General features: G+C 33.6%; 1 protein-coding gene across 3 annotated transcripts in view; it reads right to left on the minus strand.

Annotated features, from left to right (window-relative positions):
* E(bx) (nucleosome-remodeling factor subunit NURF301 E(bx)) overlaps positions 1 to 27,756 on the minus strand; it is a 75,490-nt gene that overhangs the window by 15,109 nt on the left and 32,625 nt on the right. The window contains exons 8-11 of one of the 3 annotated variants that reach the window (XR_012412713.1): positions 18,917 to 19,038; positions 17,304 to 17,353; positions 16,886 to 17,114; positions 16,566 to 16,822 (exon numbers count right to left, since the gene is read on the minus strand). Coding sequence is in view for 1 of the 3 variants with exons in the window: in XM_073984676.1 (XP_073840777.1) it covers positions 16,566 to 16,822; positions 16,886 to 17,114; positions 18,917 to 19,038 (608 nt within the window). In the remaining 2 variants the exon portion in view is untranslated. Of the gene's footprint in view, positions 1 to 16,565; positions 16,823 to 16,885; positions 17,157 to 17,303; positions 17,354 to 18,916; positions 19,039 to 27,756 lie in introns of all 3 variants that reach the window. The other 2 variants (XR_012412714.1, XM_073984676.1) reach the window with 2 other exon arrangements.

Raw genomic sequence — 27,756 nt, forward strand, 5'->3', positions numbered from 1 at the left:
GCTCCCATACAACGGTACCACCCGATATCAGGTATTTGGGGATTTTGTCTTCATTTTTAGCCCGAATCTCCTGGAGTTCCCAATTGTCCAAGAACTTCCCCACCTCCAAATAACAGTACCACCCGATTACAAGCATTTTAATCTTGTATCTCCATTTTCTGCTCAAATGAACTGTAGTTTTGCATTTTGGGTTATAAGTGGTCAAGAAAAAATAAGTTAAAGTGTTTTATTTATAATTGCACTAAAATCTAGAAAATAATTCTTCTTCATGATTGAATCACTCAAATAAAACGCTTGCATTTACATTACAAATGGCGACCATATTAAACGGCAAGCTTATTTATTTGAGAGATTGAATCACAAAGAAGAATTATTTTCTAGATTTTAGTGCAATTATAAATGAAACACTGTAACTTAATTTTTTAATTATTTTTTATTTAAATTGTAATTGGTAAAACCAAACACTTAAATTAAATATATGTAGAAGTAAAAAGTCGTCTACGTGTAAAAAATAGTGATATTATTCTACTAGACAATCCGGACATTTTTAATGGCATTGCCCATCTATCTTTGTTCCTTTCCTCAGTGGTTACCAATTTACTATGCAGCAAGACTTAAATTTTCCGAAATTACAGAAAAAGCCGATCATATTGTGAAAGTAGAGCTAGAAATATGAAGTTTTTAATGTTTACATCAGGATGTAAGCAAAACAGGGGACAGGTGTGAAATTTCGTCTATTGGAAATTAAGATTTCTTGAAAGCTTTGCCTTTTAGGTGTATTGTGCTTTTGGCAACTTTAATGATTGCGGATTGTTCTTAATATTTATTTAAATCCTATATAATTGTGTTATCAAAATTGGTTTTTTGTAGAAGGAATGAATGAACTTTTGAAACTATTAACTAAAATAACGTTTATTCTTTTTAAATATGAAAAGGTCACGCAGAATCCTATTTGAAACTATTTTTTAAGCATTCCAAATGCTATGCTGGGTACCAGGACACCGCGACTATCTGGGTAATGAAAGAGCAGACGAATTATCTAGGCGAGGACTCTATCAAACCACCCATTTGTCATTTCTTTCAAAATATTAAAACGTTCTCTGACGAAAGAGCCAGTGAATTGTGGCGTAATGAACCTAAGTGCATTGTGGCAAGATCCATATGGCCGTCTCTGTCAGTCAAAAGAACGAACTCTCTGCTGAACCTGAGTAAAGCTGAAGTTAGAGTAACGACGGGAGTCATTACTGGACACTGCTACATCAGGGCCCATACCAACAAATGGGATGAGGATGTTACTGACTACTGCAGACTCTGTGAGGACGAGGAGGAGTTAGAGACGATCGAGCACATCCTGTGTCGTTGTCCAGCAATGGCTGGTAGACGGCATAGGTTAGTAGGTGCTCACTTTCCACCGTGTCTAACTTTCTACTCAACTGTGGAACCTGCTGTGATCTACAACATCATCAAAAATTTGAAGTGGCTGGGACAACGCAACCTGAACGCGTAAATAAATTCAACTATTCTGCCTACCATTAAAAATAAATTTTTTCTCCTACTCTAAAACTATTACTCCACTCTTAAACATTCTTGTAATTCCTCTTTTCCTGCAGCTCTTTTCTACTGGATGATCACAATGGACCGGAAGGTCTCCGAGTGACACAGTCACAATTAGTGGCTGCACATCCTCTAACCTAACCTAACCTAATGCTTTTTCAGCAGAAATATGTGAGTGGTTTTGCCATGTTAAAGACAATTCCAACGTTTTTGACTTATTTTACCACTACCACGCTATTGTGTTGTTTTTCCAAGTGATGTCATTTTGCACTAATCATTGGGTGTTCTTCATTTTGTTTACTTTTCGTCATGGATGGGTATAGGAATAATCCATTACTTTTCGCCTATGAGTGCACATTTCCCAATTCTGCATTAAGGGGTTGTATGCGAACATTCCAAATCGATATTATAAAATTACGTATTTTTAGTGAATTAAACTAAAACAATGTCATCAATATTTAGAGCAATTTTCCACAAAAGCTTTTTGACCACAGAGAACAAATATTGCAATTTTATGTCAGTATAAACTGAATAAATGACTAAAAACTACAAAATATATTCAAATCTAATATGTGGCTATTCAAAACATATATTTCTAATAAAATTTATATTCCAGAACCTGGAACCCTAAATGGTACTCTAAAACTTTTTCCCATTTTTTGCTGAAAAACGTAACCTTATTTCAAAATTAGAAAAACATGCGCTTTAATCGAAAAAATGCGATGTCTAACTCTAGCTCCTTTGTTTTTCTGCTAGACAATTTTGGCAGAGTAAAAACTATCGTCATATTTGGATATGTTGATTTTGACATTTCTGATTGAGTTTTTTAGAATTTTTAATTTTTCCATTACCGAAATTTGTATTGGAGAGCAACATATGTTGTTATAGGAAGGCTAGGTTACAGGAAATTTTCTCACCTTATGTCTTATTAGTCCAGATTTATTGCTGTGGCGGAATATCTGGATAGTCTCAAAAATAACACAATAATCTGAAAAAATCGACGTTAAACGGCAAAAATCATAATTTAGAACACTTTTTGATGATTTTCCAAATTTAATTGACGATTTTCGTAAAAAAAACGCTTGCATATTTTTTTTTTTGCATATTTGGCATATAGTCGTTGTCTAACCGTGATACTTTAAACACGTATTGTGCTGAGTTCTAGCAAACGAAAGTTCGATTGTTAAAGTCAAATTTAACAAAAAAAAAAATACAGAAACAATTACTATAAACAAAACCACTTTGGTTTTGGATCACTTGTCTCGAAAACGACATAAAATAACAACAAACGGTTTAACACCGTCAATCGCAGAGTGAGTGCACCAATTGTTTGCACAATTGATGCACTTGCATATTGCACATTGTTACTGCTAACAACAACAACTATTCACGATGACCGATGCCATCAACAGTGATGTTGATCTAAATACCAACAACAACCATGATGATGACTCTGACTGGCAAAAGGTACCCAACAAAAGAAGGAATAGTGGATCGCCAAACATCTTCAAAAATAAGAGACCGCATAATGACAACGCAGCAGGGACGTCCAACCGATTCGTCAGCCTAGTTAACGATGATGATGATAAAGAGCAAGAAATCAATGAATCCGATGCCCAACCCAAACCACCACCAATATTCATACCTCATGTTGAAGATATAAGTAAAATGGTAGCTGATTTCACAAAAGTAATTCCTATTACTGATTTCTACTATAAATCTCTTAGAGATGGTCAGGGGTTAGAGTTGTTATTCATTCTGTTGATAATTATCGCAAAGTTATAAAGCATTTAGAATCAGCTGGAAAGAGCTATCATACACTTCAATTAAAACCTGAGAGAGCTTTTAGGGTTGTAATCAAGGATCTTCATCCTTCCACTAATGTTACTGATATAAAAGCCATCTTGTTAAGCCGTGGGCACCAAGTACGCAATGTTAGAAATATTGTTAGCCGTGTGACAAAACAACCACTCCCAATGTTTTACGTCGATTTGGACCCAAATCCAAACAATAAAGACATTTATGAAATTACTGTTGTACTCTTACGTTTGAGTAAAAGATTTAGTTGTGCTTTTATGTTGTAAATAAAAGACTTATTGATAAATTAACAAACTTAAGCAAGATTTATTCTGTTTAATTCTGGAAACTGAAATACGTTACAATAGTTGATGTGCGTGTTAATACTTGTGGTGTAATACAATGACTGTGTTGTCTGAATGACTGAAAGAGACTGACTGAGTGAGAAAGAGTATAGCATGAGGGTAGCAAGTGTGTGTGTGTATGTATAATAACAATGATGCCTAGTTTCTGATTGTTTACAGTAGAACCCTAACATCTCCCTTTTTGAGACTTCTCGGGGGTCCGGGATACTGGCTGTACAGGGTTTCTTCGAGAAGTGATGCGTTGTGGGTGCATAACCGGTGATGATGGTGGAGTTGTGAAATCTTCTTCCATTGGTGGACTAATGTTGAAGTCTTCTAGTAGGATTTGAAGAGGAAGATTATCATTTTGCTCTGCAGGTACATTTTCATCGGTTTCTCTTGGTCTAAGTTGATCTGCGTGAGATCTCACAAGAATTTGTCTCTTATCCACTTGAATGAGAGTGTTGTAGGTAACATTTCCCACTTTGTTGATAATTTCACCTGTAACCCAGTAGCTTTTACCTTTGAAGTGTTTAGCGTAGACAAGATCTCCAGTGATGAAATTTCGTTCTTTTGTACCATGTTTCCGGTTGTAATGTTTCTCCATTTGAATGTTTCTCTCTCTGCTCGCTGGTGGAGGCTTTGTTATTAAATCGAAAACTGTTCTCATTTTTCGACCTAGGAATGATTCCGCTGGAGAGAGTTCATTAGGTGAGTTTTTGTTCGGTGTTGAACGATACACTTCTAAGAATGTTTGTAGTGCATTAGATGCCGTCTCCTTTCCCTCTGATTTTTTTAAAGATCGTTTGAGAGTATCGACGAATCTTTCTGCTTGACCATTGGAACTTTGGTGATATCGAACTGTTCGTGTATGTTTGATTCCTCGTTGAGAACACCAATTTTCAAAATCCGCTGAGGAAAATTGTGTTCCATTGTCGGATACGATTTGTTCAGGATTTCCAAACTGTGAACAATAAGTTGTTAGTAACCTTAATGTTGCTGCGGTCGTGGTTGATGAAGTTTCATATATGACGGGATATTTGGAATATGAATCCACTATTACGAGGTAGTAAATGCTTTTTACAGGACCTGCGTAATCTATGTGAACACGTTCGAGAACGCGTGTTGTTGTGGGCCAAGGACAAAGGTTGGTTTTGATGGGACTTTTTGCTGCGAGTTGGCAATTGTTGCATTTCTTGACGTAAGTCTCTATGTCCTTGTCTATGTTTGGCCAATATACGTAGCTGCGTGCGATAGATTTGCTTCTTTCTGTTCCTATGTGTCCGCGATGCAGTTGTTTGAGAATTTGTTTTCTGTAGCATTCGGGTACTATTATGCGCGTATTGAACATAAGACAATCATCTGTTATTGATATTGAATCTTGCCTGTTGAAATATGGAAGAATTGAAGAATCTATGCTGTTTTTGTTTTCTGGCCAGCCGTTGTATACGTAGTTTGAAACTGTTTGTAAGGTTGAATCCTTTTTGGTTGCATCCTGTATCATTTTGAAGCTAACTGGTAGTGTTGATACGGCGTCTGTGATGTCATATCTTATGTCGTTTTCTAGGTTGATTGAAGCTATGATGTACTCGTCTGATGGTTTTTCATGTGCGCTTATCAATCTTGACAGAACGTCTGCATGTCCAAAATCCTTTGTATTGGTATACTTTATATCGAAATCGTAGGTGAGAAGGATGAGAGCCCAACGTTGTAACCTGTTCGCGGTGTAGACCGGAATACCTTTTTTGGAACCAAATATGGTGAGCAATGGCTTATGGTCGGTATGTAGGGTGAATTTTCTTCCGAAAATCATTTTGTGGAAACGTTGTACGGCGAAAACTAGTGCTAGTCCTTCTTTTTCGATTTGACTGTAATTTCGCTCCGTTGGAGTAAGTGATCTTGAGACGTGATGAATGGCTTTGACACTGTTGTCTGGGTAAGTATGGTATATTACCGCTCCGATGCCATGTGATGATGCGTCCGCTGCAATGTGAATTGGCAATGCTGGATTGTAATGAGTTAGTAGCAAATCCGATGTTAGAATGCGTTTGAATTCGTTGAGAGATTGTTGACATTCTTTGGTCCAAATGAATTTGTAATCTTTTTTTAAGAGATCATCTAGTGGTTTTCGGATGTTTCTCATGTTGTAGACATACTTTCCATAGTGGTTTATGGAGCCTAGTAAAGATCGTACTTCTGAAATGTTTTCAGGGACCTTGAGATTCTGTATTGCAAGAATTTTATCTGGATCAGGTCGTATGCCATTTTTATCTATGATTTGACCTAGATACTTGATTGATGGTTTGAAAAATTGACATTTTTCGAATTTGAGTTTGAACCCGTAATCTTGAATTTTCTGTAATAACAAATTAAGATTAGTTTTGTGATCGTGAAGAGATCTACTTGCCACGACTATGTCGTCTATGTACGCTCGTGCTCCTTGGATGCCTGTGCATAGCTCATCCATGATTCGCTGGAAGGATCCTGGTGCTGATTTTATACCTGGAGTGAGGCGATTAAATCTGTATAACCCTTTGTGAGTATTAATAGTTAGCAAGTCTTTGCTTTGATCGTCGACTTCTACTTGTAGATATGCGTCAGAGAGATCCAAATGACTAAATATCATACAATCGTGACAATCTGAGAGAATTTCTTCAGGAGTGGGCAGAGGATACTGATTTGGTTCAATTGAATTGTTGAGACCCGTGGAATAGTCTGCACAAATTCTAATTTTTCCGTTCCTTCTACTTACGACTATTGGCGCTGCAAATTTTGAAGAATTGACTGGTGTGATGATATTTGCTTTTTCAAGTCTATCTAGCTCTGTTTCTATTTCTGTTCTCACGGCATATGGTACTGGGCGTTTTGCAATGAATGTTTCTTTTGCGTCTGGAAGAAGTTTAATATGCACTTTGGTTTTTGTACAAAGGCCAAGACTGCTGTTGTCGAAAACAGGTTTGAACTTGCTTCTCAGGTTTGATATGTATTCATCGTTTGATATTTGGCGACACCAAGCTGAAATTGGTTTGTCCCAAAGATTAAAACTTTGTATCCAGTCGATACCCATTATGTTTAAGTTATCGATTTCCGTGACGTAACATTGTAGAGTTAGCGTTTTGTCTGATACCGTTATGTTGCATTGACACTTTCCGATTAGGCTGATGCTATTGGAATTCACGTCTGTTGCAGTATCATTTGTTTTGTGTACGTGAGGCTTACCTATGTATTCCCATGTTGATCGTGATATGATTGAAATATCAGATGCTGTGTCGATTTGTAATTTGACTTGTTTCTTGTTTATTTCCACAGTGGTATATTTTCGCAATTGTTGAAATTGGAGTTGCTTTGAAGAGAATACAGCGTTGGCGTTGTATTTTGTTTTGTCCGACTTGACTGCAGTTTTGTCTGTAGTGGACTTGCCTCGTTTTGCGCTTTTGCAAAAGTTATCCTTGTGACCTGTCTGCTGACACTTTGAACATTTATGATTTTTAAATGGACAGTATTTTGAGTAATGCATGTCTCCGCATAACCAGCAGGGCGTTTTAGGAATTTTATGGGAATGCTTGTTGTTGTTCTTGGCGAATTTCTTGACTGCGCATATTGATTGCGATTGATGCTCGATCAATGTATTGTCTGTTTTCAAATCCATGAGTCGTTGAGTTTCATCTACAAGCGTGTCTAGAGTTGTGGAGTCCTTTGCTTCGTCCAGCAATTTGAGTACACGTAAGCGAATGTCGTTGTCTTTGCTTGATTGTAAACCTAAGACATAGATTAGACACTTGAATTGATCCACTTGCATTTCATTTAGCTTGAAGAGTTCGCACTGTAAGTTAACTCTACCGGCGTATTCCTTATAGTCTTCTCCTTCAAGTTTTTTCATTTGCAAACACTTGTAGCGTTGAGACACTTGAGTTTCTACCTTACCAAATAGTTTGTTAAGTTTCTCCAGGGTGTCTTTGAGACTCATTTCTGTTGGATTCTTTGGAAGAACGTAGTTCCTGAATCTTTCGTGAACACTGTTTGACATCTTTCTCCAGAGTAACGCAACTTGTCATGATCGTCCAGAGATTGGGCTTCTTTTTCGAAGACATGTTGGTAGCGATTGTACCACGCTTGAAAAATTAATCCGCTTTCCGGTTCATAAACGAAGTCTGTCATGGAATGTGAAAGAGATTCCATCAATGCTGCTTTTGAAGTGCTGGGACTCGTAGCATCTTTGGTGTTTCCAGTACTCTGTGCTTGAAGTAAATTTGTTAATTGTTGCAGTAACTGCGTTTGAAGATTCATAGCCGCTTGCTGTTCAGCTAGTAATTTCACAATGTTCTCGCTTGACATTTTATGTGCAGTTGATTTTTGCGTAGATGAATTGAAATTAAAGAATTTATTTCTTTATTCACCGTCCTCGTCGCCAGTTGTTGTACTCTTACGTTTGAGTAAAAGATTTAGTTGTGCTTTTATGTTGTAAATAAAAGACTTATTGATAAATTAACAAACTTAAGCAAGATTTATTCTGTTTAATTCTGGAAACTGAAATACGTTACAATAGTTGATGTGCGTGTTAATACTTGTGGTGTAATACAATGACTGTGTTGTCTGAATGACTGAAAGAGACTGACTGAGTGAGAAAGAGTATAGCATGAGGGTAGCAAGTGTGTGTGTGTATGTATAATAACAATGATGCCTAGTTTCTGATTGTTTACAGTAGAACCCTAACAATTACTAACTTTGAAGGAGCAAGAGTTAAAATTGAAGCTGCCAAGAAGACAGACGAAATTGTCCAATGCTTCAGGTGCCAGGAGTTTGGACATACCAAGTCTTATTGTCGCAACCCGTTCAGATGTGTCAAGTGCGGTCTCGATCACTCTACTACTGATTGTACTAAAGCAACAACAACTCCTCCTAAATGTGTTCACTGTTTGCAAAATCATACTGCTAATTATAGAGGATGTCAATTTTACCAAAACCTTATTAAAAAAAGAACAACAAGAGCTGCACCTTCATATAACAACAACAATGGCATGTAAGAACAAACAAATTCAAGTAATTTCCAAAACGGTGTGTCTTACTCTCAAGCTGTACGTGGTGATGAAAATGTAATTTTGCAGAAGATAGAGACTATGCTGCAAAAACAAATTGAGTTGACAAATACTCTAATCAATATGATGTCTATGTTGATGTCCAAAATATGCAATTAGATCTCATAATTGCGGAATGGAATGCCAATGGCATAATTAATCATTTAAATGAAATACAATTTTTTTTTAAACTATACAGTATTGACGTTTTTCTTGTATGTGAAACACATTTAACTTCTAAATCATTCCTTCGAATAAACGGATATGATTCAATCATATCCAACCATTCTGACGACAGAGCTCATGGAGGAGCAGCTGTTCTCATAAGAAGAGGTATCAAATATGAAGTTCTTCCTAACATTTCTAGGAACTATCTTCAGGCAGCAGGTGTGAGAATTAAATGTGCAAATAACACCTTTACAAACATATACTCAGTTTACTTCCCACCCAGATTCAATATAGACTGTGATTCTTATGAAGAATTTTTCAAAAACATCGGCAGAAGATTTATAGTAGGCGGTGATTTCAACGCCAAACACGTTTGGTGGGGATCCCGCCTATGTAATCCAAAAGGCAGACGATTGTATGAGTGTATTACTAAAAATAATTATCTAGCTCTTGCCACCGGAACACCAACATATTGGCCAACTGATCCTAGAAAAATTCCGGATTTGTTGGATTTTTTTATTTGCTCAGCAATCCCACGACATTTCTTTGATATTAGATCTTGCGATGATTTAAGCTCTGATCATACCCCTGTTCTGCTAAATTACAAAGTCAATGCATGTTCGTTAGCAACAAGTAAGCCACTAATATCATCAAAAACAAATATTAAATGTTTTCAAGATTGGATTGACAGACGTATCAATCTTGGTACATCTCTAAAATCTGGTGAAGAAGTTGATGATGCTGTTGAGAACTTCGTACAATTGATTCATGAAGCTGTGTTTTATTCCACGCCGGAAGAAGAAAATCATTGTAGTTCAAATATACAGGTATCGCTTGAAATAAGAAACCTGATTAAATCAAAAAGGCAATTAAGGAAAGTGTGGCAAAGAACTCGTCTTCCACAAGATAAAACTAACTTAAACAGAGCAGTTCAATACCTTAAAAAACGATTAAATGATTTGAAAAACGAAGCGACAGGAAGATATCTTTCGGAACTGAGCCCATTTGAAAACAATGATCACAATTTATACCAATGTACTAGATATTTAAAACGTCCTCAAACAAGGAACACCCCAATTAAGAAAGCGAACGGATCTTGGTGCAGATCCGATAAAGAAATTGCTGATGCATATAAAGAGTTTCTGGAAGAAACTTTTACACCATTCTCGTTATGTAATACTAATGATAGGCAAATAGTTGAAGATTTTCTTGACAGTCCATGCCAAATGTCTCGCCCTGTTAAACCGTTTACCTTTCAGGAAGTCGTCATGGAAATAAAAAAACTTAAAGCTAAGAAATCTCCTGGGTACGATAACATAAATACCAAAATACTAAAATCATTACCCAAAAAGGCGCTTGTTTTTCTGACAACCTTATTTAACTCTATTCTGAGGTTGGGTCATTTTCCCTCTCAGTGGAAATACGCAAAAATTATAATGGTACATAAGCCAAATAAGCCCGAAAACATACTAAGCTCGTATCGACCCATAAGCTTGCTTCCAGTATTTTCGAAGATTTTTGAAAGGCTTTTCCAAAAGCGTATGATTCTAATACTTAAATGCTTGAACCTTATTCCAGACCATCAGTTTGGACAAAAACATGGCACACCAGAGCAATGTCACAGGATCGTTGGAGTAATTAGAGAATCTCTGGAAAAGAAAATGTATTGTTGCGCAGCATTTGTAGATGTCAAGCAAGCTTTTATAGTGTCTGGCATGCCGGATTGCTCTTTAAGCTGAAAAAATATTACCAACACCTTTATACTTGGTTTTAAGATCATATCTTAGCGATCGATTTTTCGTGTCCGTTAATAATGAAGAATCCGTTATTGGAATTATACAATCTGGAGTACCTCATGGGAGTGTTATGGGACCTGTCATGTACACAATATATACCTCGGATATGCCAACTAATACTGATGTCACTATTGCCACATTTGCCGATGACACCGCTATCTTGGCCACAAGCGTTAACCCACACGAAGCTTCCAATACAGTTCAGAGGCAACTTGATCAACTAAATTCATGGTTTAATAAGTGGAACATAAAAGTCAACCCTGACAAGTCTACGAATGTCACTTACACTTTGAGAAAAGAAAATTGTCCATCGCTCACTCTGAATGGAGCTGAAATTCCTACTTCAAACTGTGCGAAGTATCTTGGGTTCCGCATTGATCGAAGGTTAACATGGAAAGAACACATTCAATCAGAAAGAAAAGAGGTTGACATTAAGACAAAAAAGATGTATTGGTTACTTAATCCAAAGTCTCAACTAAGTTTGGAAAATAAAGTCCGACTTAATAAAACTGTTTTGAAACCTGTATGGTCTTATGGTATCGAATTGTGGGGAACGGCGAGCAATTCAAATATAGAAATTTTGCAAAGATATCAATCGAAGACACTTAGATTATCAAACGCACCTTGGTTTGTAAATAATAATTGCCTACACAATGATCTTGGCGTTCCAAAAGTGAAGGATGAAATAACGAAGAGAAGTACAAACTACCTCAACAGATTAAGTAATCATTCTAATCCCCTAGCCATAGCTCTACTAGATGATAGTAATGAAGTCCGAAGGTTAAAAAGAAAACACATTTTAGATCTCCCTTTTTAGGATAATCATAAAAAATGTAATGTATAAATAAAAAACAACGATGTATATTTGTGTAGGAGTTATGTTAACCATAAAGAAGTATAGAAAAGATATATTTATGAATAAGTGATCAATGTAAATTTGTAAATGAGTTAAGATTAAAGGATCTTAACTACTCTGTTAATATTATACACATTATAACATTTGCTTATTATTTTATATTTAAATAGATTGCAAATAAAGAAAATAATAAAAAAAAATATTTGGCATATTTTTTGCATATATTTTGCATATTTTTTGCATGTTTTTGATATGACCCCAAAAAAATATTGAAAAATTGACCTTCAAAACGTCTAGATCCAAAATTTGAGTCCAATCGGATAAGAAATAAAAAACATGCTAAAATCCGATGTCTAGTTATCACTACTCAAAACAAATAATTTGACAATTGTATAATTAAAATTCAGAATAATAATACAATGAGGAATATAATAAATTTATGTATATGGTAAATAACAAAAATGTTTTGCAATCATATTCTATAAAGTATGACTACAATTCTTTAAAATGAAGTGTTTTAGGAGGGATTCCATAATGTCGACCATTAAAATTAATTTTCGTGGAAGCTGTGTTGGCAATAATGTAGAAAAATGGGTAAAAATGGGTTGAAGCCAACAAGTTTTTTTATGTTCCCATGCGATTTCTGGCTTAACCTTACATTTTATAGACCTATTCCCAAAGAATGAATCACAGAATACTCCATGGGCAGTAAGATAGCAGTGTATGATTTTTCGATATATCCACTGCATTCACCTAAAATTGATGCTGACATTTTGAAGCCGGAATTTCGGGGTTTTTTGAATTTTTTTTAATAATCCGGACGCGCAAGAAGATAATATTCCAAACTCATAACACGATTATAGAACTCGTGATTTTACGTCGTTTGGTGCATATGTCATGAGTGTGCTCCTTACAGCATCCTAGTAATTGGAGTCAAAAGGCCAAAATTTCATGCGTCAATTTTCTTACAAAACATATTTTTTGCGTGTAAAATATACAACTGTCATTCAATTTCCTTTGAAACCCGCGTGAATTTAGTTTTTTTACGCGACGGTTCTAATGTAGCCTTCCGCGATCGAATTCATCTACTAAAACCGCGTATATAGATACCTTGAAAATCGGAAAATCAGCAAAAATATATTTTGACAAATCCGCGTACTAAACCGCGATTTTCTTTAAAATTTTTTACATAAATGGAATCCTTTACTCGCGATTATAATATTTGCGAAAGCACGTGTCATAAAAAAAAACAGAGATACGCTAGTAATATGGGTATTTCGCCAAAAATTGAATGTGGAGGCACATCCGCGGTTTTTGAAGAATCTATTTGAAATAGGTGTATATTGACGTATTTTTGACGGGGATTGATGAAACCGGATGCGCATCAAAATCGTATGCACATTACGCGACTTTTACCAACTTTAAGGTTTTTTGCAGTGCATGATGCAACTGGCGGCACACAATGGCCGCTGACTGAAACATCGAGATATGCATAAATATTGAAAGAGATTGATTCGCTTTATCCAAAATCGGATGCGCATCAACCGACTTTAACTAATTCGCGAGTTAAAGGCTTTTTAATTTTCATATCTTTTAAATGATAGTAATTTCAATATTACTCTTAATTTCCTATCCTTATAAGTTATCACAGTAAGCAGTTAAGCTTTCACGATGGTAAACCATATATTTTGATAAAGCTTTAGCAGAATACTTTAATTTATGTATTAGATTTTAGCGAAATAGTTGGATAACTCTCAAATATTTTTTTCTAATTTTTCGAAACAAACCAAAAAATATATTTGTAACAATATTTTCCAACAATGAGTTGTTTCTCTTTTGTTGTTGTTATAATATCCAATTTATAAAGCCAATGTGTATAATTTTGGTTTCACATTTTTTTACGCGTTGTCTAGTTTCTGTACGTATTTTTAATTTAGTTTTTAGAGGTTTATACGGACTCTGAGTTAGTATAATTTGAATTTATTGCCAGGTTTTTTTTTTAATTTTTTTTTATTTTCAGCGAAAATAAAACCACATTTTGGAAATTTTGGTGCATCTACGGATGAATATCAAATGCTGTTACTGATATATGCTTACATTTTCTCTATACAAAAAATAAGAAATTTTAAAATATTTTTTCTTTATAAGAGGATAAAAACCGCTATAACTTTTGCGCGCATCAGCCAATTTCATGAACGCGAGCAGATTTGAAACCAGATTTTTTTCCTTTAACTCTATACCAAAAATTGTAGATGTGCTCGCAAAAAATTTTTTTAATTTTTTTCAAATGGAATTGCAAAGGAATTTTGTTATTTGCCATATAGAATGTGAGATCTGGGGTACAAATGACAGAACCTTTTAACGATCACATAAAAACTCATTAAAAGTAGGTGAAAAAAATTAAGTTAAGTTGCATATAAGACGTTTTGCATAAGTTGTCGGGGAAACATTGAAAACTTTCATATCGTTGGGCAAGATATTCAAAATTCGAGCTACTCTTACTTCAAATGACGTATCCATAAGATGAACAGCATTCAAAATATTTAATTGATTACGCCTTGTAAATATAGAAAAATTAAAAGAAGGCATCAAGAATCGGGGGCATTGGTTCCTAACCAATTTGTAAAAAAAAAAAAAAAAATAAAAGCAGACGTACTTCTATAAAATTTGGAAATGTTGAACCTAAAAACTTTGCCACATAAGGTGAAATATGAACACGCCGATTTACTCCATATACGTAACGAACTACTCTGTTTACAGCAAGCCTCAGTACATCTACATTACCTTGAGTTGTACCAGAGTATAACTCTAAACCATAGGTAACTATAGGTAACACCAGACTCTGGGCCAAACGCTGCCTCACATGTATCGGTAAATAAAGATCGGTACCATAAAGACATCTAAAGGGGTGTTTACACTATCTACGAATGTCATATGAGATGTCAAATTTGCTACCTTGGAATGTTGTACACATAGTGTGAACACTATGAAAATTTTCATCTATCAATATGATGTGGCAACTCATATGCTCATATGCGCTCTGTTCGGCCATATATTTTTGTATGCAGTTGAGAAATTAATTGTTAGAAGAAAACAATTTTACCAAAAAATTAAGGAAATAGGTAAAGAAAACGAAAAAGTGATTGCGATTAAAGTTTTTAACAATATAAATTGTGTTATTTGTGTGATTTATATTTTGTGGTCATATGAAATTGTATGCTAGTGTGAACGCAAAAACTGAAAGTGGTATGGACTTTGACAAACATAAAGGATGTCGAATGGATAAAAGAAGTGACAGCTCATATGACATTGATAGATAGTGTAAACACCCTTTAGGGAATGATTGATTTTTGATACAACTGTATTAATATGGTGGGTAAAGGTAAGTTTGTCATCCATTAAAATACCGAAACAACACAAGTGGCCAACAAAATCCAAATATGCGCTGTCATATCGCAACATAAAATTGTGGTTGGAAATTGATGTGAAGCTTTGCTTTGATGTGAAGCTTTGCTTTGATGTGGAGCATTGCTTTTCTCTTTGACGGATTTACATTCAACCTGTTGTCAGACATCCACAAGTGCAGTACAGATCAATCTTAGATTGCAGAACAGAAGTATACCTGACGTCACCAACAAAAAGCAAGTGTATGTCGTCCGCAAAGGCAAATGGCATACACCAACTTTGCAGCTTTGGAAACAGGTCATTAACGAATAATATAAACAAGAGTGGCCCAAGCACCGAACCTTGGGGAACACCACTCTTCACAGACCACCAACACAAACCATTTGCTCTCTACCGGAAAGATCAGACATAAGAAGCCTGCAAGCACTACTGGAATTTTGCCTTTTTAGGCGAAGATCATTTTTAGTATTAATTTTTTAATTAATTTCTCGTTGGAAATCGAGCTTTATGATCAATAATGTTTCGCCTTTGGTAGCGGCTCATCAGACATTCCGGATGTGGAGCGACTTCGCTATCATCTAACTTTTCCTCTTTCAAATGCAATTTGTTATTTATTATGACGGATATTTGCCCATCCATTGTATTTTCTTTATTTTAAGTCGTATGTTGAAGTTTTCTTAATGATGGTGATTAGGGTTAGTCATTTTTTTTAAATTCAAAATCTGTGGAAATAGCATATAGGGCAGGCAAAAACATGCAGAATTGCGTTTTTACTTTTTCGAAATTGTGAAAAAACGTTCCGCACAAAATGCAATTACTTTAGCTCAAAACCAACTTTTTTATTTGGTTTTTTTTTGTGATTTTTAAAATTTGATAATATTTTTTTACATTTCTCAAGCACTAATCCTCTATATCTTTCAATTATATTGATTTCTTTCGGAAATTCGTATAAATGGTATAGCGGCAAAACAGCTTTTTTATTTCATTCGGTCTTTTTGCTTTAAAATTTTTGACCCAGTTATCACTGTTTTTTTGGAAATTTTTGCAACTTTTTTTAAACGACATGGCGATGTGAACACAAACTATGAAAAAATAACTTAAAACTCAAAACGATATAAATTATCTATTATGACATTACTTCTGTATTGTCAAACTTTTATTAGAGCAACTCATTTAAAATTTTTAAAACTGGGAAATGAAACCGAGTTGCAAATTTTAAAATCGATGGAGCTTAAAAACTAAATGACAGATTTTTGATCAAATTGCATATTTGAAATCGATGCACTAAAACCAACTAAAAAAAATTATTTCCAAGAAAATCTATTGCAGAAAAAAATTTCTCAAATTTAAAAATTAAAAAAAAAGTAAATTTAAAAAAGTTTGTTTTTAGCTAAAGTAATTGCATTTTGTGCGGAAGGTTTTTTTACAATTTCGAAAAAATAAAAACGCAATTCTTATTATTTTTGCCTGCCCTACATGCCATTTCCACAGATTTTTGATATTCGAAAAAAAAAATTAAAAAATGACTAACCCTAATGGTGATATTACAAGTAATGGATATTTAACTTACCAATAAATTAACTCTGTTCATGTCATTTGTTAGGTTGCAGTTGTTTTCCCCTTCCAATTTGGCAATTAAAGACGGCGAAACATTATTTTCTCTTTTAATTTTTTTAATGGGAGGAGTATGTAGTAGAACCTCATATTCATTGCATTTGGTTAGTTTTCTAGTACACGAATCATTGATTTGAGAAACACTTGTCGCATTCATATTTTGATTTTTTAGCTCCAAATTAATACTATCTGTATCTGATGTAAAATTAACGCCTTGGATAAAAAAAGTTATGATTATATAGTTTTGCAAGCTCTATGAAAAGTACTAATACTTACTTGTATTGTGAAGATCTGGAGAAGAGAAGTCTATATATTGCGATGTTACATCAAGCTTTATATCAGTTGTTTCTGTATTTGATACTGAGGAGTTTGTGGTTTCAGTATTTATTGCTTCTTTATTTGAATGACAATTGTAGTTGCTGGTAATGTTGCTATTCGAAACTATTTGTTGTGCAGCATTGTTGCATTTTTCGATTGGTGCTTTTAGTTTAGTTACGTAGGTCGTCTACAAAAATTTGAACGTTTTTGTTAAGTACGAGTCTTCATTCTGTAGTATATACAAGTGAAATGTAAGTCTACATAATGTCTGTTTGTGGGAAAACTATAAACTTCACAGATATTAATGTTTAGTCAGATTGCAGGATACAAATCTGTGATGATTTATAATCATCCCATGCTATGTATAAAGTCATACCTTATTAAAATGTTAAAATGGGATCAGTTGTAGTACTTATTCCAGGAAACCTTTAAAAAAGTTTTCGAAGAGATTAACAATTAATTAATATATAGAGAGTCGTTTATCAGATGCTTGTGTGCCAATTTTAAGTGCTTAATTGTTGCATTATTTTCAGCCTTCTTGCGTTTAGATGAGATGATTAAAAATGAACAAGCCTTTGTGTTATCAAAATATTTTTTTTTTTTCATTATTCACGCAGTAAATGCGATCCAATTATGATAGTTAATCTCTTCAAAAATACTTTAAAGATTTCTTGAATGGCCACATTTATTTACAAATTTTCTTTAGATTATATACATAGAGATGCATAGAAGTTACAGATATTTATTTTGTGCCTACAAATTGCTTTTCCAATTTAGAATCTTTACATTTAGCGAGCGCTTTTTGTGAACACAAAGGCCAATTGCAAATAATCATCCAACTAATCGAAAGACATGTTTTGTCATTGTTTATGGCAAATTCAAATATTTCAAAATGAAAATTATACATTCTAATATCAGTTTATAAAGTTGATATTTAAATTTATTTCTCTGCAAGTGCACCAAATATTTAGAATTATACAATCCCGATATTTTCACTACTAAATAAAATCAGAAAACCATGCGATATTCGAATAAAAACAATTTAGGTATTGTTAAATCAATCAAAAGTTTATTTGCAAAAAGCGCTTTACATTACATATATTCTCAAAATTTCCTTAAATTAAAGACGTTTAAATAAGACAAAAATTAATTTTGCCAACTAAAATATAGGACAGAAAATTAGTGCAATTTGTAATAAAAAGAATGCTTTGAACTTATACAAAAAGGAAGTAGTAATAATGAACAAATAATTATTATGTAGCTATTTCACTGTTTATACATAAAACATTGATAAACATTTGTGTTGTTCATCAATGCTTCCTCTAATGGAAATGTAATATTTTCGGATATAACAATAGTCTGAAACTCAGTATCCGTTCTGTAAATTTAGAATATACACTAAACTAAAATAGTCATGAGCCTCAAATATTGATATGTGCATGAACGAAAAAATATTAATAATAAAAAAAATATTGGAACAGTTTCACATAAAGTAGACAAATCTTAAACAGTAATAAATTAATATTAACTAACAATAAAATATATGTACATACGGTAACTAAGACAACTATAAATGTATAAATATATACTTAAAAAATAAATGGGTTTGGCGACTTTTTTTTAATTTATGAAAAATTAAAATACTGAAATAGTTATAGTCACTTGAAATGCAAAATGGTTAACTACACTAAAACTGAAAATTCTAATTATCAAATTTCAAAAAGAAATATCAAATCAAAAATACGTGTGTGCAATCCTTGCCCTTGCTTAATGCTACTGGAAAATTCCCCAGTAATCTCTATTAAGATTCCAATTATACAATTGTCAAATTTCAGTAAAAAACAAAATCCAATAATATCTTGTAACAATTGTTGCAAAATATCGAAAAATTTCATGTTTCGGTTAAAAATAACGTTAAATACAATTTTAAAATTGTAGATTTGCATTTCTAGCGACGATAAGTACTTATTAAATTTAACAACTACTCACTTGCTGTTGTGATTGATGAACTGGTGTCAGCGGCGGTGGTTGACCACTTGTATTGGAGGGTTGAACAGCTAGATATATTTTAGTTGGTCCCAGAACGCCTTGCTTACCACTCGATTCTTGTGCTGAAAATGTAAAAAATTCATTTTATTTCGATTATATATCGTATAACTATTAAAAAAGTGAACTAGAAATATTTATAAAATATGAAGAAATGATTACATATTTTTTCTCTCATGTTTTGCAAGTCGTTGTTGAGAAGGCATCGGATGTACACATTATTTGCTTTGTTGATACTTGTTTACATTGTTAGTTTTAAATAAAATTACAACTTTTAATATATATATTTTTTTAAAACAATTTTTGGGCTTCACCGTGTCGATTTATGGGTCGATTCCGTATTGCGACGCGACTCGTATTGCGACGCGACTCGTGTCGCGTTGCCAGTTGCAATTTTCCATTACGTATGGCAGAAGTCGCCCGACGACGTCAAAATCCTTCGCTATAAAGTTCATTTTCCGCCGACAGCAAATTAGCTGTCGCCGTGCATTTTTATAAACGAATAATAATAATATTATATACGTTTTTTTTGGTGTTTCACTACTTATATTGGTAAAAATTACTACAAAAAAGCAATTTGAAATGCTGCTTGAAACAATGGAAGCCCACCCAAACGTAGCTCGTGGAGTCAGACTTTTTGGCGAAACTTAAGCCACTTTTGATCAGAGTTCGAAAATAAACAGTACACTAACATAGTGTACCGCTCCGAGAACAGTATCACTAAAATATTTTTAGCGTTAGTGTTCCGGAACACAAACACTAAAAAATATTTTAGTGATACTGTTCCGGAGCACAACGATAAACGTAGTGTACCACATTTTGGTACACTAAAAACGTTGGGTACCGCTGTCGGAACACTAAAAATCGTAGTGCTCCGCAGTCGGAACACTAAAAATCGTAGTGCTCCGCAGTCGGAACACTAAAAATCGTAGTGCTCCGCAGTCGGAGCACTAAAAAATCGTTGTGTACCACATGTCGGAACACTAAAAAATAACGTAATGATAATGTACCACACACGAGTTTATTATGATTTGCGAGGAAAATTAAATATTTATAATTTTTGAGATAAGTACAAATTAAGACATAAAAACTCAGATACACCTCTTAAATCCATGTATGTATAAATATTAATTAATAACGTTGGGAACTTAAGTAGAAAATATGAAAAACATTGATTCGGTTGTTGTACAATGGTTTGTGAGGAAAATTAAATATTTTATAATTTTTTTTAATAAATACAAATTAAAAAATAAAATTTAATAGAACACGTGAAAAACGCCTGATTTGATTTTTGGACAATGGATCCATAAAAATCGTAGTGTTCGGTTGCGGAGCACTAAAAATCGTAGTGTTCAGACTGACGGATCACTAAAAAATCGTAGTGTTCCGACTGCCGGATCACTAAAAATTTTAGTGTTCCGACTGCCGGATCTCTGAAAATCGACTGCCGGATCACTAAACATTATACAGCCCAATCATGAATGAAAATTCCGTGCGGAATTTCTCTCTTTTTCCCTTCTTTGCTATCACAAACAAAAAATCCGCACGGAAAAAAATTCCTATGGAGAAAAAGTAGGTATCATGAACGCTCTCAAACATGTGTTTTCCTCCAAAAAAATCTCCCTTGCAAAACTGAAGGGAGTTTACAAAAAATCTTAGTATTTCCCACAAACTTTGTACAAAACATGCAAAATAAACACTTTTGTTGGGGTTTTATACTAAAATCTTCAATTCGCGATGGAAATTTATTAAAAAATTAACATATTTCACAAAATAACATTAGTTTGCAAACTCGGTCACTCTCAACTTTATCATCGAAGGTTGGCAGAATTTTGCACATACAAAACTCCGCTTCGATATTGTTGAAAAACACTGGATAAATAAAGCAATTATTTTTACTTCAAAATTCATATTTTTTGAATTTTTGCCATCACTTTATTAAAAACACTCGTTTTTTATACATTCATGATAGTGGCAGTTCGATAGCACAATGCACTGTTTCCTTGCATTTTTACAATCTTATTTGATGATTTTCATAACAAGTAACATCTTCTGAATTTCTTTGATGTGTAAAAGAGTAATTTATTTGATTAAATTTGTTTATTTTGTCTAAAAACACAAACACTTGACATTTTCTCTTTGTTTTCACAACAATTAGGGCACACAAGGTATGAAAACGACCCTTCAGTGCTGCCAAATTCAATGATTATTTTTCCCCAGCTATTCATGATAGGAGGAATGTTCTCTCGAGAAAAAACTATTCCGCGAGAACTGCATTCCGCAAGTATATTCATGATTGGGCTGATAGTGTTCCGACTGCCGGATCTCTAAAAATCGAAACAACGGAGTACTAAAAATCGTAGTATTCCGACTGCCGGATCACAAAAAATCGTAGTGTTCCGACTGCCGGATAACTAAAAATTGTAGTGTTCCGACTGCCGGATCTCTAAAAATCGAAACAATGGAACAATAATAATCGTAGTGTTCGGCTGCGGAGCACTAAAAATCGTAGTGTTCCGACTGCCGGATCACTAAAAATTGTAGTGTTCCGACTGCCAGATCTCTAAAAATCGATACGCTGTTAATTATAATTTCTGAGGATAATTAAATATTTTATAGGTTGTGGGACGAGTAAAAATTAAAAATTAATAAATAAAATGCACGTGTTTTAAATTAGTTACAAACGTTGAGAGCTTTAGTAGAAAGTTAGAAAAAAAACATCATTATTAATTGATGAATTTTGTTTTTTGTACAAATGGCAACAGGTACAATTTCCCCAAAATAGTAAGTGTGTGGTTATATTTATCCCGAAATCATAAAGTTAACTTTAAATGTACAAGTCTACTTGGGAAAATCCACATACTTTATTCAACTGCATTCACTGAGGAATTTTGTTTTTGATACAAAAAGTTACAGGTGCAATTTCCGCAAACATTTTTTAATATTTTCCGTTCCTTATTTCTTTTGTTCACATTAAAAAATTAAGTAATTCATGAAGATCAAGAAGACAATTTTTCTACGAATATGTACTAAGTATTGTTATTCTGATACGTATATTCTGAGCGTCTAAATGTGCAACCACAGTAACGTGTAATATTTTCGATTATACATATGTAACAAAAAATGTAATTTATAGTCATATTTTCTACTAACGTTCTAAAATTTTGTAACTAATTTTAAGTATTTATTAATTTTTACTTGACCCAAAAGCCATCAAATTTTTAATTTTCCTCATAATAAACAGATGATTACCTAAACGTCCAACAGAAAATTTTTTACTGCTCCATTGTCCAAAAACCAGTCAGATGTTTTTCACATTTCCTACTAATTTTTATTTCTTAATTTGTATTTATTAAAAAAAAACATAAAATATTAAATTTTCCTCACGAATCATAATAAACTCATGTGTGGTACATTACCTTATTGTATTGCACGTGGTACACTACGATTTTTAGTTATCCGGCAGTCGGCACACTACGATTTTTAGTGATCCGGCAGTAGGAACACTACGATTTTTAGTGCTCCACAACAGAACACCACGATTTTTATTGTTCCATTGTTTCGATTTTTAGATATCCGGCACTCGGAACACTACGATTTTTAGTGCTCCACAGTCGAACACTACGATTTTTGGTGTTCCATTGTCTATAATCAGATGTTTTACACATTTTCTTCTAATTTTTAGTTATTAAATAATAATTTAATAAATAATTTATTAAATAATAAATAAATACATATTTATTTATTCTAAAAACATAAAATATTTAATAAACACATAATAAACAGACGATTATCTTAACATTATTATTAGCGTTTCGGCTCGTGGTACGCTACGATTTTTAGTGTTCCATTGTCCAAAAACCAAATCAGATGTTTTTCACATTTTCTTTTAATTTTTATTTATAAAAAAAAATATATATATAATATTTAATTTCCACAGAAATCATAATAAATTAATGTATGGTTCATTACCTTATAGTTTCAAAACGTGGTACAAAACGATTTTTAATGCTCCGGCACGACGATCTTTGTGCTTCATTCCACAAAAACTAAATATTGTTTTTTCATAATTTTGACCAAATTTCGCAATGTGTTTAACTAATTTAAACATACATGGATGTAACAGTTTATCTTAATTTTTATTTGATCAAATTTAACCAAATATTTAATTTTCCTAAGAAAACATAATACCTTTATTATATTTTTTAGTGTTCCAACACGTGGTGCACTATGATTTTTAGTGATCCGGCAGTCGGAACACTAAAATTTTTAGTCCTCCGCAGTCGGAGCACTAAAATTTTTAGTGCTCCGCAGTCGGCGCATTACGATTTTTAGTGCTCCGGCAGTCGGAACACTAAAATTTTTAGTGCTCCGCAGTCGGAACACTACGATTTTTAGTCCTCCGCAGTCGGAGCACTACGATTTTTAGTGCTCCGGCATGCGGTACACTACGATTTTCGTTGTGTTCCGGTACAGTATCACTAAAATATTTTTTAGTGTTTGTGTTCCGGAGCGGTACACTATCGTAGTGTACCTATCCACCTTGGTACGGTACAGAACGGTACGGTACGATACCATAGTGTTTATTTTCGAACACTGCTTTTGATGAGGTGTGGAAGGATGTTGCGGAGCAATTAAATAGTTGTAAATTGAAACGTAAGTAACATTTTCATTTATTTTAAGTGAATTTATTTAATATTATATACGGTTTTTGGTGTTTCAGTACTTATATTGGTAAAAATTACTACAAAACAGCAATTTGAAATGCTGCTTGAAAAAATGGAAGCCCACCCAAACGTAGCTCGTGGAGTCAGACTTTTTGGCGAAACTAAAGCCACTTTTGATGAGGTGTGGAAGGATGTTGCGGAGCAATTAAATAGTTGTGTTCATACACCAGATGAGTGTGGACTCATTTTAAATCCAAACTAAAGAAAAAAATGTCTCAAAATAAGAACATTACAGCTACAGGAGGTGGACCATCACAAGAAATATCTTTGTCGTCGATGGAGCAAGCGGTCGTAGACTTACTGCAAATTAATATGGTTTCAAATCCTGCAGGTGCGATCTACGGAATTAAAGAGACATGAGATGATAATAGTGAAATTGGACAATCAAAATGAAGTAGAAATTGACAACGCACTTGGCAACAAAACGTTTAAACTAAAATATCCTTTTCTATTCAGATATAAATGGCGAACATCTTCCTTTGGTCATTATATCTACGTGTGTTCCGTCAATGCATCCGACAACGCCCGGGTAATTTGTTTTTGAATAAAAATAGTTTTTATTTTGACGCTTTTCCTCTTCTGTTAATTTGGAAACAATCCAAATTTACATAGTTTTTCCTATATTAACTCCAGAACTTCACTTATTACCTTTGACAATGTGGGCTGGGCCATCCCGAGGTTAAAGTCATTGCCATGGGATTTTTGAAAGCTTCCTTCTGCAAAAAATCTACTATATAAATAACAGCGTCTTTTGGAAGCCGAAAATAGGTTGACAACGTCAGTGTTGCCAATCATATTTATTTACTTATTTCAGTCTTTAGAACATAAATTCCTTACAGACTATGATAACAAAGTTAAATTTAATTAAATACAGTAATAAAATAGAATTTAAAGTTCTCTTTCGAAATGCAAAACTCTAAATGTTGATTATATTTCCTTTGGTAGTTCATACTAATCTCATTAATATAATAAAAAGCACGCGTTAATGGACTATGTCGAGCATAATTTGTTCGATGCATTGGTATATTAAAAACGTCAACGTACCTCATTTGCCTCGGAGGATTCGTCTTTTTACGATTTTGTCAATATCTGCAATGTAAAAACTGCATTTATGAAGTCATAATGGCTGACTGACAAACGTACTGACGTCTATTGAACAAGTAAGAAAAAATTAACTTACATGCCGATGACAAAAAGTTGTACCAACTATGTAGTTTCCTAACCAATTTGGCATGATTTAGTTTTTCAAAAGCCTTTTCCAAATGCAGTGACAGTAAAACACAACACCCTCCAGCACTAACTGTATTCCTTATATTGTCGGTCAAACCAACAAGGAGTGATGTCTTGCTATGATTACTCCTGAATCCAAATTGACTCTCATTCTCATTAATGAAGCCAAGCATTTGATATTTCATAATATATTCAACCATTTTTGAAAGAATTGGCATTATGGATAAAAAGGCCTGTATTCACCAGTATCGCCACACTTGTGAATAGGCACTATCTTGGCTATTTTCCACACCTCTGGAAACACAGGCACTGTTAACATTAAATATATAAATAACAGCGTCTTTTCGAAGCAGAAAATAGGCTTTAAACCTAAAAAAAATAATTATTTTGATGAATGTTGGAAACCAAACATACACACAATACTGATGGCAATTCTAAAGGATTCGATTTATCTCTTAAGTGTCGTCTGTTAGATGCTACATTAACTATACTTTCTTCTGAGCTTATCATTTAAAAAAAACTATAATTTTTGTCTACAACTTGTTCTTTTTTTTGAACGTTTCCACGCCTCACTTTCCCACCCCTGCCGACCGAGGGGGCGATCTCCCCTTTCGCGTACACACCATGATCCGCATCATGGTGGCGTATACGAAGGAAATTCGAAAACCAGCTACAGAATCTACTTCATCAGCCAGTTATATAAACCATACAAAAAATTACTAGTTATTTAAAGATAGAACATGGAATTAACCCAGATAAAGCCACTGGTCGTTTAAACGCCACAAAAAATGGTTGCAAAAATTGACGTAAAACTCTGGTTTTTTGGAATATTATTGTGGGGTTTTTTGCATTTTTTTATAGTATTATCTGTTATCTGTAAGTTCACGCTGATAACGCTTCATTTGACCTACGCATTTCCACGCAATTGGCCAAAAACCCAAGCTATTCAAAAAAATCGACTTTTTTGTCATTTTCGACTTTTGATGAAAAATTTAAATATGCGATAAAAATTTAATCAAAAATGTTAGAATCATATAAAGTCAGGGATTTGTTAGGAATATAGTAAGAGTATTTTCTCAATCAAAAACCAAGGGATTGGAATGTAAGGATACACCTATATTACCCTCCAAAGTTTTTGGAACTTTTAAAAGAAGGCCCGATTGCAGGAAAACTATACGTTTTAGAGAAAAAAGTTATTTTTTTAAAAATGTTTAAAAATGCTCAAAAATATAATTTACATAAAAAATTTTAAGTTTTCTCGCAAAAAAAATTCTCGGCGCTAAGTGGGTTAAAATCAGTACACATTTTGCTAAGTGGTTCACCCATCGAATAATTGGTTCGGTGAAAATCGATATATAAGAATTGATAATATTAGAATTGATAATATTAACTTTAGCTTGCTAGAGTATGAAGGCAATTCAAAATTACTACTCCAATGTAAACCCCTCAATGCAAAAAGTAGAAATTGCTTTTGCACTGATTCGATTTTATCGGAATAGATTGCATATTGCGGATCCCATACGGCAGAACCATATTCTAATATAGGTCTAACAAGGGATGTGAATAATTGCTTTGTTATATATGGATCAGAAAGCTCTTTGGCCCATCTTTTTATAAATCCTAAGACTCCATAGGCTTTATTTACCATAGAAATTACATGATTATTAAAGTTTAATTTTGGATCCATCAAAATGTCAAGATCAACAAATGATTCTACAGATGATAAAACAAAGTTATTAATATTGAATTGCATTATCAAAGAAGATGATCTGGAAAAACACATATGTTTACATTTATTCAAATTTTAATCCATACAATTAATTTTACATCATTAAAAAAGGTTATTTAAATCAGTTTGAAAAAAATCAGCTTGCTTCACAGAATTATGAGTAATGTATAACTTAACATCATCAGCGTACATTAACAATTTGGAGTGCATTATTGAACTTGGCTAATCGTTTATAAACAAAAGAAAGAGCACCGGTCCAAGGTGACTTCCCTGTGGAACACCCGACGGAACAACAATCGACTTTGATAAACATCCATCAAACAGAACAACTTGAGATCTATTTTGCAAATAAGATGCTATCCACTTGAGTAAATTTGTATTGAAGCCTATATAATCTAATTTATATAGCAAAAGCTTAAGGTTGACTCTGTCAAACGCTTTGCTAAAATCTGTATAGATTGCATCAGTCTGATAACGTTGAACAAATCCATTTATTACAATCGATGTAAATGGAATAAGATTTGTTATTGTTGAGAGACCACTGCGGAAACCATGCTGATATGGACTTAGCATGGGTTGAATTTTGATGGAAATTACATCCGTGATTAGTTTTTCGAATAATTTAGTAATTGCATTTAATTTTGCAATTCCTCTATAATTCGAAGCATTTGATAGACTGCCAGATTTGTGTATAGGTATAATGTAAGATTTTTTCCATAAAGTGGGAAAATGACCAAATTTAAGGGAATAATTAAACAGTTGTGTTAAAGGAGTTGATAATGTAGCGGAACAAAACTTAAGAATTATACTGGGAATCCCGTGGGGCCTGGACTTTTTATTGACTTTAAAGTTCGTAAACTTCTGAAAACGTCTTGAGTTTTTAAATAAGTCATACATATTTGGTCTATCTTAGATAACTTATGTATAAGGGTAAGTGTCTCTAATTTGACAAACTGCACTTGAAAAGGGTGTAGCAAAGAAATTTTTAAAACCTTCAGTGTCATTTACAAACTCCTGATCGTTGAATTTCAGAATAGTAGGTTTAGAGGAAACTTTTCTTTTCAAGTTAACAAATTCATAGAAGCATTTTGGATTTG

Source organism: Musca autumnalis, unplaced genomic scaffold (genome assembly GCF_047663935.1).
Source record: "Musca autumnalis isolate F117 unplaced genomic scaffold, ASM4766393v1 scaffold_4, whole genome shotgun sequence".
NCBI classification, from domain to species: Eukaryota; Metazoa; Arthropoda; class Insecta; order Diptera; family Muscidae; genus Musca; species Musca autumnalis.